Raw genomic sequence first — 13,592 nt, forward strand, 5'->3', positions numbered from 1 at the left:
GGGGGGGAAAGGAGGAAAACCTTTCATGGTGACAAGCAAGGCTCTCTGCACATGGCATGTACACAGGTGTCCTGACACACAGTCCTGTACTAAGCACTGCTTGGGGGCCATCCCTGCCAGCCAGCTCTGCCCCCGAGCGAGAACTGTGCCTTGGAGGTCTATCTGTCCACCCTTGCACCAGGCCTTCCTGGAGCAGGCCCTGCCTTGCCCCACCCCGGGGCTGGTTCCCACCAGATGGTGCCTTTGTGCTTCCATAAAAAGCAGCAGCAGCACTGGGAAACCCATCCTGGAAACCAGTTTGCAGTCAGCACCTGCAGTTGCAGACAGTGAGTGCCCAGGGCTGTGCCAGTGAGCCAAGCAGAGATGGCACAGCCCCCCTATCCACCCATCTGCAATGCTGCAGGCTGCCCAGGGCACTTCTCAGCAGTGCTAGTGCTAAATGCACAGCCACGGTGTGGTAGGGAAGGGACCCCAGTGACCCCACCAACTGCAGCCAGAGTAGGAATGGAGTGCCATGCATGGCTGGGTATGAGCGGTGCCATCCCACTCCAATGGGGGTGTCAGGGCAGAAGAGTGCAGCGTTCCACCCCCAGCAGATGGGATGAGACCCTGGATCAATCCCTGTGCTCTCGGAAACATCCTGTGGGGCCGCAGGCTGGAAGTTCTGGTGGTCCCTGCCCCCAGGCAGGCTTCTGTGCCCTCTAACTGGGTACGTGCTCCTGGCAGGGCTCAGGGCTGTGGAACCAGCCCAGCGAACAGGGCACCCGCCCAGTTCAGACCATGCGCTCCAGCAGGGGGCAGCGCACATGCCAGCAGAGACAAAGAGGCTGCTAGGGAGATCCCTGCAGGCCCAGCCTGAGAACCCATGAGGGCCCATAACATGCCTGTCACCTTGTCTCTGGAGTGCAGGGCTGGCAGGAGAGCAGGGCACTGACATGTGTATGTAATTACCCACTCTGGGGTTGGAGGTGCCCTCAGGTGTCCCCAGCCCATCCCCTGTGGGTTCCTGTGACTGCTCTAATCAGGGAGTGGCTGAAAAGCAACACGCTTTCCCAGCTGGCGGGTCTGGTCAAGGAGACAGTTCCCTCCCCAGGAGCGGGACCCTCCTCCAGGGCCTAGCAGGATCATGCTGGGGCTTTGGAAGAGGCTGCCTAGGAAATGGCCCGTGTCTCTCTCAGCCTGGGAGCTGAAATCCAGTGCCAGCTGCTCCCCAGCTATTTCCTGATGCACAATAACAGAGGCCATCTGGTGAGAGCCAGCGAGATCAGCAACCTGAGAGCGAGACGGGAAAGGACGGCTCACAGAGCAGCTTCACAGGAACAAGGGATTATGCAGGGGGCACTGCCCGCCCCTTTGTCCCGGGCCTTAGCCCCACCCCTCCCACAGCATTCCCCTGCAGGGGACACTGCCAGCCCCCCCAGCCCCGGGCCTGAGCCCCACCCCTCCTAAAGCACTGCCAGCCCCCCCCCCAGCCCCGGGCTCTGCCCCTCCCACAGCATTCCCCTGCAGGGGGCACTGACAGCTGCCCCAGTCCCAGGCCTGAGTCTTACCCCTCCCACAGCACTGCCAGTCCTGCCCCCCACAAGTCCTGGGTCCTGCCCTTCCCACAGTGAAGATGTGATGATGCCCTTTCTCCCTTGGAGCTGCGACCAGACCATGGTTGACAGATAGCACTAATCCGGTCCTAGGGGCAGCAGGAACAGCCAGGGTGCTGTCCCCTGATGCTGGGTTGGGGTCCAAGATATGACACTTGGCTTCCACCCCTCAGCTGGTCCCTGAGTAGCCAAGCCTGCAGGGCAGGTGTGTTAGGATGTGGGGAGGGGAGCCCTTCCCCTTGGTATGTGCAGCCCCGGGGCAGTCGCTGCAGTGCAGCTGGACGCTGCATACTGGGAGATGAGCACAACACTGCTCCCTGCTGGGCTTGGGCTCACTTCTTCATCCCACCCTTCCCAGTTCTGGATTACTGCTGCCCGGCCTCCCTAGGGTTGCCAACTCTGATTGAAGCTATGCCAGGAGATTTTCCCCCCCGCCCTCCAACATGCTGTAATGTCATTTTCTTAAAATATCCTATTAAAATCGCCTGGATTGCTTTCAGTCGTCACCAGGAGATCGATACCAATTCCGGGAGACTCCAGGCCAGTCCGGGAGGGTTGGCAACCCTACCTCTGGGGCAGGGATGCTATGGCATCAGCTCCCTGGAGCAGACCCAGTGGGGGCACCCTGTGCGAGTACCAGACTCAGCTTCCTGCCCATCCCTGCTGATCGTCTGGAGAGTGGGGACACAGAGCAGCCTCCAGCCCCATTTGCTGCGGCAGGGGATGCACCAGGCAGCTGGCGCACTGGGCCTGGATGGGGCAATGCACTCAGCCTGGGGTGGGCTGGCGGCTGGACACAGGTGCAGTGCAGAGCAGCCCTGGCTCTGTGGCAGCTGGCCCCTGGTCTCCTGGGTCAGTCAGAGATGTCAGGTGTCCCAGAGTCCCTCACATAGCCAGGCTGGAACAAAGGGGCCACAGGGTGGGCACAGGTTTCACAGGGGGTATGGGGAACAGGAGGAAGGGGTGGTGGATGGAGCAGGTGGAGTGGGGAAGGCAGAGCTGGTTGCAGAGGAAGTCACGCTGCCATACAACTGGGGTAGGCAAGCCCACCTATGGATCCCTCCTGGAGCATGGATCTGCCTGGCCCCTGCCCCATATGTTAGGCTTCCTTGAGCCTGTGGAGCGGGTTTGGGAGCCCTGCGTGGCGCCCCATCCACGTCCTGGTCCCCAGCCCATCGGGCCCTCGGGGCACGGGTTCTCTGCTCCTGCTCAGAGGTGCTGGCTTTAGTCGCCAGGAGGCGGCCAAGGAGGAACAGCCTGGCCAGGGGCAGGAGCAGTGCCTGCTCTGGAGAGGCTCAGAACCCTGGTGCCAGGCCCAGCCAGCTGTGAGGATGGCCCCTCCCGCTGCAGGCCCTTGGCTCTGGGCCTGTCCCTCCCCAGGGCCTCAGGAGCCTCTGAATTCCCAGAGCATCTCCCCAACCTGCTGTGCATGCAGGGGTGTCACAGGCTGGTCCCCATCCCCAGGCAGTGCTCGCCCAGCAGGGAAGCTGAGAGCAGCCGCACCATGAAACATGGAGAAAACAAAGCAGAGCGAAGTTGCAGCCGCACTTAATTAAATGGTGATGGGTGCTGCAGCCAGGAAGCAAGAGCTATCACCCCGTGTGTCAATGCTGGGAGCCTGTCAAGGTCTGGGCTTCTTCTCCTCACAAGCCATTTGAGGCCTGTGGGAGAAGAGTGAAGGCCCCAAGCCATCGGAGGCGGAGGATGGGCGATGCTAGGGAAGGGTCCTGCCTGTGAATCTCACTCCTGCTGGTGCATCTGGCACTCTGGTCACTACCCCTCAGAGCTTGGGGAAAACGCCACATATAACTGGAGGTGAAAGTTCTTGGCAGGCTGATGGAGGGTTTGCTGGGGGATGGATGGTAAGGGCTGGATCACATCCCTCAGGCCATCCGTGGGCAGCCCCCCCAGGGGCCCATCTCCACTTGTTCCCAGCGGTCAGACCCGGGGGCATTGGCCAGGACTGCCCCTGCACAGCTGCATCCCCCTGCTCCTGCGCTTTCTGGGAGTTCAGCGATGCCCCTGCAGAGCGTATAATTGGGAGCCCTGCCTCTGCTTCCTCCCTGCCCTGCAATGGAGCTCCTGATGGTGCTTCCTCCCGCCCTCCCTCACCCTCCCATGGAGCACTTCAATCAGGCAATGCTGCTTCTCCACAGGAGGCCAGTTTGGGATGTGCTTAGTGCCCTGCTCCCCAGTCAAGAAGCTGTGTCTATAGCGATGGCTGCTGGGAGCCTGGGCTGGCGTGGGAGAGGCAGCAGCTCTCTGCCCCACCTTTCGTGCCAGGCGCTAGTGTCCTTGCAGCAGGTGTGGAGGAGCTGCCTGGGAGCGTGCAGAGCACCACTCTGGGGTGCACCGATTGCACAGGAGAGGGGACAGAGGCCCACTGAGCTCCATGAGTACATCCCTGGGGGCCTAGGGCAGGACTGGCCCTCACAGGCTACTCTGCAATGGTTGGCCAATACAGTTGGAAAGGGCTCCCAGTTCTCCTGCAGCCTGAGCAGATGGCTGTGGAAACTCCCAGCTGGGCTCCCTGGCCACACCTCTCCCGCTCTGCGCCCTCAGAGGCAGCTCCCACGGCCCTATGTCTACTGGCCTTTGCTGGGCACCTCCAAGTCCATGCTCTGTTGTCAGCCAGGCCCTCAGCCTTCAGGCACACTCCTTTTCTCTAAAAAGAAAAGGAGTACTTGTGGCACCTTAGAGACTAACAAATTTATTAGAGCATAAGCTTTCGTGAGCTACAGCTCACTTCATCCGATGCATGCAGTGGAAAACACTGCTTATGCTCAAATAAATTTTTTAGTCTCTAAGGTGCCACAAGTACTCCTTTTCTTTTTCCTCCAATACTGTCACTCACAACTCCCCACCCCACCCCACCTCACCCCTGCTGCCCAGCCTAGGGGTGTGCACCAGATGGAGGCACCAGCCTGGGGACAGGCCCTGGTGGGGGGAGGCTTTGAATCCTAGGAACTGCCTCCCCTCCCTGGGACAGTGCCCTGTTCCTCCTTAGAGAATCATTTTGAGTCAGGGTGTGAATTTCATGAGCAATGGAGCTTCTACAGCGAGGCAGGTTCCAGGCCATGCAGCCTCAGGAGCGGGTTCCAGGCCATGCAGCAGTGCCTTAGGCTGCAGGAAGCCGCTGTGTCCCTCTGTGTGCACCTTCCCAGGACTTTGGGGAGCAGATCTGCTTCTCCAGTAACTCCCATTTCTTCAGATCAGTTTCAAGGTACAATTCAAGGTGCTATGAGTTTGGTACAGCTCATTTCACATTATGAAAAATCCAGTCCCCAAAGTCTGTCACAGGAGAGAGCTGCTGGGAAAGCCAGGAACACTTGATGTCTGTAAGGCCCTGAGGGGCAGGATCAGTGAGCTGTGTAGGGCCCTGGGGGGTGGGCCTTGGGGGGGGGGTCAGTGTGTTGTGTAGGGCCATGGGGGGCAGGGTCTATGTGCTGAGTCGGGCCCAGGGGGTGGGGTCAGCGAGCTGTGTAGGCCCCTGGGGGGTGGGGTTGCTGTGCTGCCTTTAGGGTGACCAGACAGCAAGTGTGAAAAATTGGGATGGGGGTGGGGGGTCATAGACACCTATATAAGACAACCCCCCAAATATCAGGACTGTCCCTATAAAATCAGGACATCTGATCCCCCAGCTGCCTCTTCCCCTGCTGTGGTCTGGTTTCCATTCAGCCCACTCCCCTGTGCTGTTGCTCTTCTCCCTGGAGGCTGAGGCTGGGCCAGTGGCTGCTCCCCGCGGTGTTTGTCTGGGACATTAAGAAGGTGTTGCGAAGGCCAGAATGCTCCCTCACAAATTCCAAGGATCTTGCAATGGACAGACGGAGGGAGCGTCTGGCTGCTGCAGGGCACGGTCCAGCAGCTGCTGGGCAGCTAACGTACCCTGTAACAAGATGCTAGAGAATCAGTTCTAGAAGCTGACCCCTTCACCAGCCTTGCTGGCCTGGTGGCAGCCCTGCCCTGGGAGCCTCAGCATTAGGAGCCTAGCTGCAGATCTAGGAGCCACTGGGGCTGGAGGGCTGGCATGTCCCAGCAATTAAGCAGCGCTAGGCTGGCTCAGTGCCCCCATGGGAGGCTTCCAAGTGCTGGGGTGTTGGGGAGGCGCTAAGGCCCAGCTTGTCAGGGATTCAGGCACCTGCCATGGGAGTTAGGTGCCTACATGTCTATGAGGAACTGTGGCACAGAATGGCTGAAATGGAGGGAGCAGGTGCCCTAGAGCCCTGCTCCCCTGGTACCTGGGATGGCTGTGGGGTGAATACAGGGCTGCTGCACCACACATACTGTGTCAGAATGGGCTGCCCTGAAAGTAGGCCAGGGAGGACTTGTGTCTGGGGGGATATCTGGGGTTTTTCCTTGTGCCCCCCTGGCCTGTTCTGTGTGGGGGGGGGCGGAGATGGGGCCACAGTGAGCACTGCTTTGCCTGCCCACTGGGGCACTGTGCTCCTGGTACCAGACAGACGTAAGACTTAGCTCCTGGCACTTGTAAATCAGGCCCCTTCTATGAGAACAGCATGTCCATGCTGGCGCCCAGCGAGAGGAGTGACGTTCTATCCTGTTTCAAAGTAGTAGCCGTGTTAGTCTGTATCTCCAAAAAGAAAAGGAGAACTTGTGGCACCTTAGAGACTAAAAAAAGATGCCATAAGTACTCCTTTTCTTTTTGCATTCTATCATGTGAGGCCCTCACTGCTCCGGGGAGTGCAACTACAGTAAGAGGGGTTGGGGCTGTCTGGCCCTGCTGGGGGCTGGTGTGGATGGGCCATGTGTATACGGTATATACTATGGCAATGGACACCAAGATAAGGACAAACTCCCCTTACAGTCCCTAATGGGATGCAGTGTTCCCCTAAACAGTGTGGTGCTGTTGTTCATTGGTTGCTGTGTTCCATCCCAGAGAAGGGTGCAGGGATCTGTACTGTATAAATGTAAGTTATTATTAGTCATAAACCGTCTGCTCAGAACTACCAGGCACCAGTGGCTGACAAACAGCAGCCAGACCCTGACAACTTGTAGCAAGAGAGCTCAGATCCATCTAACACAAAACAGCCCTGATGGATCCTGGAGGCTGGGACTAACCCGCCAACCCCAAGCTTTTCCGGCGAAGCCTCGCCTTCCAGAAAGGAGCTGTGAAGTTCTGTACTCTGCCTGAAAGATATGCCGGCGAGATGAAGCAAATTTTTTCCCACAACTCCGGCACAGAGACTGTGCCGACGGCCAGCAGGCAGGGGTGCCAGGCCTGGGCTGCCATGGCTAGGGATGACTCCTGGCTGAAGGCCGTTACTGTGTCTCAGACACGACCAGGCTCTGGCTCACAGCCACATGTGCTGTCAGTGCTCTGATAACCTGGACCTGACAGCACACAGACAGCGGTTTGTTTGAAATGGGGTGTGAGCAGACAGCAGGGGCAGTCGGCTCCTCTGGCCCTGTGTTCAGTGGGGAGCCTTCCAGCAGGTTTTCAGCACTGATAGCAACAAATCCGCCCGCCCCCCCCTTCTCTCCTACCATAGAATATCAGGGTTAGAAGGACCTCAGGAGGTCATCTAGTCCAACCTGCTCAAAGCAGGACCAATCCCCAATTTTTGCCCCAGATCCCTAAATGGCCCCCTCAAGGATTGAACTCACAACCTGGGTTTAGCAGGCCAATGCTCAAACCACTGAACTATCCCTCCCCACTCCTCCTATCTCAGGTTTTGTTCCTTCTTCTTGGCCTGTAAAACATCCCTGCAAACACAGACAGCTCTGCACCTGTTGGCCTTACCCTGTCCTAAGACTCACGTTTCATATCAAGCCAGCAGAGCTGGGGCCAGTAAGGAAGCCCGAGATATGCCAGAACAAAATGCCATCTTCGCCATAATGCCTTTTATTGGACTAAATGCCACGCAGGCTTTAGGGGAGGTGGAGAAACCTCTCAGCTCATCTGCAGAGAGGATTTCCACAGCCCTCCAGGCTCCTTGTCAAGATTGCGCTGTGAGTCCCCTAAGCGTTTTTCTCTCCCGGCGCGGTGCTGTGTCTGGTGGGAATTGAATGGCAGGTCGGCCCTCTGTTTGCTGCTTAGAAAGATTATGCCGCCTTTGAATAAGCTCCATGGAGCGCTGGCTGCAAACCCATCAGACAGGACTAACCAGAAACTTAGCAGGGAAAGCAAACTTTGTGGCAGGAACATATCTCCCTCCCTCTCTATGTGTGTGTGTGTCTCTCTCTCTCTCATGCTCTAAGCCAGGAGGTGTCAATAGGCGGCCAGCAGGCCAAATCTGAACTGCCAAACGCTTTTGAACGGACCCCCAAATCATTTTATTTACGTACTATTACCATTCTTGTTACTATTATTTTTATTATTTTCTCTGAAGTCTGGACTATCACTAGACCTTGACCAAGAAATTTGGACCTTGACAAAAACTAATTGACTTCCCCGCTCTAAGCTGTATCAATCATCAATTTTTAAGCAGAACTTCTCATTAACTTCAATTATTAAATCTGCTTTAAAATAAATAGCATGATACAACCAAGTGTGCGTGTCTCTGGCCCTCCCCACCCATCCACCCAGGTCTGTCTCTGAGCACTGTATGTGCACACACCTGTCGGTCTCTCTCCTAGCATTGGAGGTGTTTGTAAGTCTCTCTCTCTCCCTGGCTCTGGAAGTGCTTTGCACACTCAGCTCCAGCCAGGGGAAGCCAGGGTCTCTCTGTCTCTCCCCAGTGGGTGATTTCTCTTTCCCATCCAGCACCAAAGGGATGCTGTTGCTGGTCCCATCCCTGCCCCATTCGAGCCTTGGACTGATGCCCTCTCCTGAAACCGCTGGCTTGGGAGTCCCATGTGCCGCTGGCCTTCTCCCTTCTCCTGGCCCTCCTATGCTCAGCCTTCTGCACTCAGGCTGGGCTGTGGCACATAGGCAGAGCTGTGTGTGCCAGGCCCAGGGGCGGAGGAGAGGAGGCCATTGGGTGTGGTGCCCAGTCTCAGGCTCCCACCTGGAGGGGATACTGGGGAGGGGAGACTGCACTAATCTGGAAGTGGGGAGGAGGAAGCAGGAGAGACCAAACAAGGGTAGGGGAGAGCTGGGGAGGCTAGGCAGAGCTGGGTGGGGTTGGCAGTGCTGCCTTGGTGCTCTGTAGTGGGACTCTGGATGGGCTGCTTTGTACTGGGGGGTTGAGGAGATGCGGGTTCCCCATAATACTAGGGGTTCCTGGGCTGGCTGCCAGGGCACCTGTCTCTGCAGCTTCTACCTCTGGCAATGCCATCCCAGGATGCTGGGGCAAGGCTTTGTGCTGGGGGAGCGTACAGGCTGGAGTCCCAGCTGGCACTGTGGCAAAGAAGCCCACCGGTGCCCCAGCCTGCACTGCTTTTTGTGCCATGCTGGCAGCATGGTGGCGGCTGTGATGGGAAGCGAGTTCCCAGGCCGGCACCAGGCACCCCTACACCAGGAGGGGCGCCCTCCTTTTCTCTTGAATTGAACGGTGAGCTGAGGAGCAGGTGCCACCCAGGCTAGCATGGGGCCCGCACAGCAAATTGCACTGCAGCTGCAAATTGAGTTACGCTTTGTCCAATCTTCCTGCCAGGAAGGAACAGGTCTTCAGGCAGCCCCTCAGCTCTACCCTCCCCCACCTCAGCCTCTGCCAGGCCCATGGGGTGTACTGAGAGTCAGACCCTGCCAAGCTTCCTGGCATCAGCACATTGTGCCCCGCTGCCCAGTGTGCCTGGCGTGTTGCTACAGGGGAAAACCAGCAGGAAGCTCCAGGGGAGGCCAGCGCCCCAGCTGGAGTGTCACCTGGTGCTGGTGGGGGCATTGAGGGGGGCTAGGCTGGGGGACGAGCATCTGTTGAGGGATGGAGGCAGGTTGGGGTCATGGCCAGCGATACATGCACTCACATGAAATGAGAGACCACAGGGAGCGTGGTGTGGGAGATGGGGGGCACGTTCAATGTGAGAGGCACGTGGGAAGCAGGTGGTGCTGAGGGGTTTTCTAGCCAGCAGGTGGGGAAGTCTGTGGGATGGCATGTGGGACATGGAAGGTATGTGGGGTATTGGGGGGGGATGTGGCATGTGGGGATTCGGGGGGACAGAATGTACACAGCAGGCCTCGTGGATGCTTTATGGGCATGTGGGGAGCTGTGGGGGGCCATGGGCTGTGGGGGGGCTGTGGAATGTGGAGGCTGGGGGATGTGGGACACAGGTAAGTATGTGAGATACGAGGGAAAGCCCGTGTGAAGCCGTGTGCGGGTGTGATTAAAACCCACTGTTTGTTTGACTTAAGCACAACAGTCAGAGTTACAGGGCAGTGAGCTAGAAAAATAACATTTACAGAAACAGTGCTGCCGCCGCCAAGCACCCTGACCTTTGCAAACCTCATTACTGCCATTCACACCCCCATCCCGCTGAAGACCAGGGCTCACCTGCCTTCACCCCCAGCCCTGCTCCCTGTCCCCACGCAGGCCATCAGTCCTGTCCCTGGGTGGCAGTGCAATGCCTATGCCTGGCTCTGCAGCCTGCTGGCAAGACCAGCAATGCCCACGTTCACCCAGCTCTGCCTAGCACATACCATCCAAAGCATCCATCCTGGGCAAGGCCAGGTTGCTGAAGCAAGGGTTGTCTGTCTACTCCATCACAGGGCTGCTCAGGCAGAGGAGTGGGCACCTGGCCCAGACGTGGGGTGGCCCAGGACACAGTCAGACAGGATCAAAACATGCCAGGGCAGGGCACCCCTTCCAGCCTGAAGCTCCAGCTGAGACTCAAGAGCGCCCCCCCCCAGCACCACAATCAACCAGCCAGGACAGAGTAGCAAAGGGACAATAGAGGACGTTTCAGAAATGCTCTGGAAAAAGGGACAAACAGGGAGGTGGCAATTTGCAGACAATATAAAATTACTCCAGATAGTTAAGTCCAAAGCATACTGGGAAGAGTTACAGAGAGATCTCATAAAACTGGGTGACTGAGCAGATGAAATTCAATGTTGAAAAATACAAAGTAATGCACATTGGAAAACATAATCCCAACTATACATACAAACTGGTGGAGTCTAAATTAGTTGTTACCATTCACAAAAGAGATCTTGGAGTCATTGCAGTGTCCCAGGGGTCTGAGTGACAGACCTGGCGCAGGCAGTAGGGCGGGGGCTGACCTGGGTGAGGGTTGTTCATGGCCAGAGTGACCCCCTTTGTTGGATGGACACAAGGGAAAACCTCATGAACAATAGGGGACATTTAGGGAAACTCTGTTTCCCTTGGCACCCACATATCTCTCCAGTGAACATACAGTGCAATTAGCATAAGCTTCAGCTTAATGTTTAACATGGTCAGGGGACATCCCTTAAACCAGGGGCCACCCTATGCTGAGGCTGGGCAGCACCTGGCTCTTAGTCTTGCCAGCATGAATAGAAGCCTGGCCATGCTGGGAGCAGCCACCAGAGAGCCCCTGGCCTGGCCCCTTCCCTGCTCCCCAACCTGCTGGGCCAGGTTGAGTGCCTTCTGCCTGGGGCCCAGGCTTGGGCTTGCGCCAAGAGGGCAGCAGGCAGCTTTGCCTGCAGTAGCTGATGCCCCAGCTGTGTGAACCTGTCCACATAGGGTTGCCAACTTTCTAATGGCACAAAATCAAACACCTTAGCCCTGCCCCTTCCCCTCCCCCACCCTTTCCCCGAGGCCCCCTCCCCCCGTTCACTATATTCCCCCTCCCTTGGTGGCTCGCTCTCCCCCACCCTCACTTACTTTCACTGGGCTGGGGCAGGAGGTTGGGGTGCAGAAGGGGGTGAGCGGTCTGGGGTGGGGCACGGGATGAGGGGTTCAGGGTGTGGGAGGGGGCTCTGGGTTGGGGCAAGGGATTGGGGTGCAGGGGAGGTGAGGGCTCTGAGCTGCGGGTGCAGGCTCTGGGGTGGGGATGAGGGTTTTGGGGTACAGGAGGGGGCTCCAGGTTTTGGGGGAGGCTCAGGGCTAGGGTGCAGACTTACCTCAGGCGGCTCCTGGTCAGCAGCGCAGCAGGGCTAAGGCAGGCTTCCTGCCTGTCCTGGCACCATGCTGCACCCCAGAAGTGGCCAGCAGGTCCAGGTCCTAGGCCAATGGAGTGTGGAGCCCATGCCCAATTTGGTGGGAGCAGAGTGCAAAGCTAGGAGCTGGACCTGCTGGCCACTTCTGGGGCACAGCACAGTGCTAGGACAGATAGGGACTAGCCTGTCTTAGCCGTGCAGCACCTCCGACCAGACTTTTAACGACTCGGTCGGCGGGGTTTACCGGAGCCGCCAGAGTCCCTTTTCAACTGGGTGTTCCGGTTGAAAACCAGACACCTGGTCACCCTACGCCCATTCCTGTTGCTTGCCACTGCCCTGGGGAAGGAGACCACCTGGTGAGCGTTCCCTGGGAAGTGCCCCTGAGCTGCCGCTCCCTCTGCTTTATCCAGGCTGTAGCAGGGACCCGGGGAAACCGCTTCACCTTTTCAGTGTCACATCCACCCCTGCAGACCAAAGCCCCAAAAGGTCACAATCCTGCATGCTTCCAAGCACAACCTGAAGGACACAGACTCTGGGCTCCCCTGGCAGCCCCCACAGGCTGAGCAGGACCCGGCGTCAGAGCTCAGGTGCCCGCAGGAGCGGAGCTCCAAATTCCTGGCCTAGTCTGCATGCTGTGTGTTTCTAGTGAGATTCGGGACCCCAGCAAACATCCTTCCAAGCTCAGCTTGGTGTCAGCACTTTGCCTCTGAAGAGCCCTGCCGCCAGCGCACCAATCACAGGGGAGCCTGGGGTGGCCCTTATTGCTTGTAGGGGCTATCAGCCCACTTCCGTGTCATGGCCCACTTCCTCTCACCACAGGTTAAATTAAAGCAGCTTGACATTCAGGGCCCTCTGACTTGCCCCCCATAATTCAAGCACTGGTGCCAGCCCTGCCAAGAGTCCTGCTGCCCCTCGGCTATTGCTGTCCTCAGTCACAGACTCTCCCTCAAGCTGTCAGCTGGACCCATCACCACTGGGTCTGAGGTGAAGCCAGGGAGCAGGGGTCCCCTCCGAGCCCCAGGAAGGGGAGCTGGCTGCTTCCAAGCTAGCTGGCCTAATCCCCCTTCCCTCTAGTGCCCCTTGACTCTGTCACCTGACAGCCAGAACCCATCCTGCCCATTCACTGCCTTCGCTGTCCAGTAATCCCTCCCTTCGACTGTGCATCCTTCACACAGCCCTGCGGCTGCCAGGTTCGCTCTGGCCACCCCCCTCCAGAGCTGAACATTACCCTGCATTCATGTAGGGGGCTCCTCATTGCCTTCTCTGCTGCCTGCACTGGTCCCCAGCTCCATTGTCCAAGGCACTGCACTCCCCCTCGGGTATGCACCAGGCACCACGTGGATGTGTCCCCAATGCCAGCCAGCTCCTCCTCCTGCCCAACATGCAGGCTGTACCACCATGCAGGTGCCCTGCTGCCCTGGCACTGGGGGCAGTGCCAGCTCTGTGCTGCTAGCATTAGCCTGGTCTCACTGCTCACAAGAGGGGTGGGAGCTCCCTTTGCCATGGCTGGGGTGCCTGCCCTGGCGTCCTGCCAGGCCCACTGGCCCTGCTTCCTGACAAATGCATTTCCTGGAAAGGACTGTCCAGCCATAGTAACAGTTGCTAAGGTTCCCTTTCCTGGGCTCTGCAGTTTAAGGCCCCGGATCCAGCACAGCTGGGGATATGTTTACATGCGATTAATGCTCATTAATTAGACAGAGACAACGGAGCCCACCCCTGTGACAGCGCATGGGGTGAATCCCAACCCAGGGAGGGAGACAAACCATTCCTCAGCACTGGGGGATGCCCTGCTACCCCCCTCCCATGCCAGGGAGAGACAAGGCAGAACAGAACAGACGGCAGGGCAGGGCAGGGCCCTGGTGGCTGCTTTGCACAGCTGTGGGTGCTGTCACACCTGAGGAGGGCAGTGTGCCCTCACTGGGGAATGTGGGGCTCACAGAGCATTTCCCTGTTGCCCTGAGCCCCATTCAGGGGTTCTGTAAGAGGTTGTGCCAGCGGAGCAGAAACCTGGGCCATGGGAGTGTGAT

General features: G+C 58.1%; 1 protein-coding gene across 1 annotated transcript in view; it reads right to left on the bottom strand.

Annotated features, from left to right (window-relative positions):
- Positions 1-12,976, bottom strand: part of LOC119860072 (START domain-containing protein 10-like) — an 86,717-nt gene extending 73,741 nt beyond the window's left edge. Inside the window, exon 1 of the mRNA XM_043490962.1 lies at positions 12,794-12,976. Coding sequence (XP_043346897.1) covers positions 12,794-12,820 — 27 coding nt within the window. The 5' untranslated portion in view covers positions 12,821-12,976. The remainder of the gene's footprint in view (positions 1-12,793) is intronic.
- Positions 12,977-13,592: the final 616 nt, after the last annotated feature.

This window comes from Dermochelys coriacea, chromosome 8 (genome assembly GCF_009764565.3).
Source record: "Dermochelys coriacea isolate rDerCor1 chromosome 8, rDerCor1.pri.v4, whole genome shotgun sequence".
Lineage (NCBI taxonomy): Eukaryota > Metazoa > Chordata > Testudines > Dermochelyidae > Dermochelys > Dermochelys coriacea.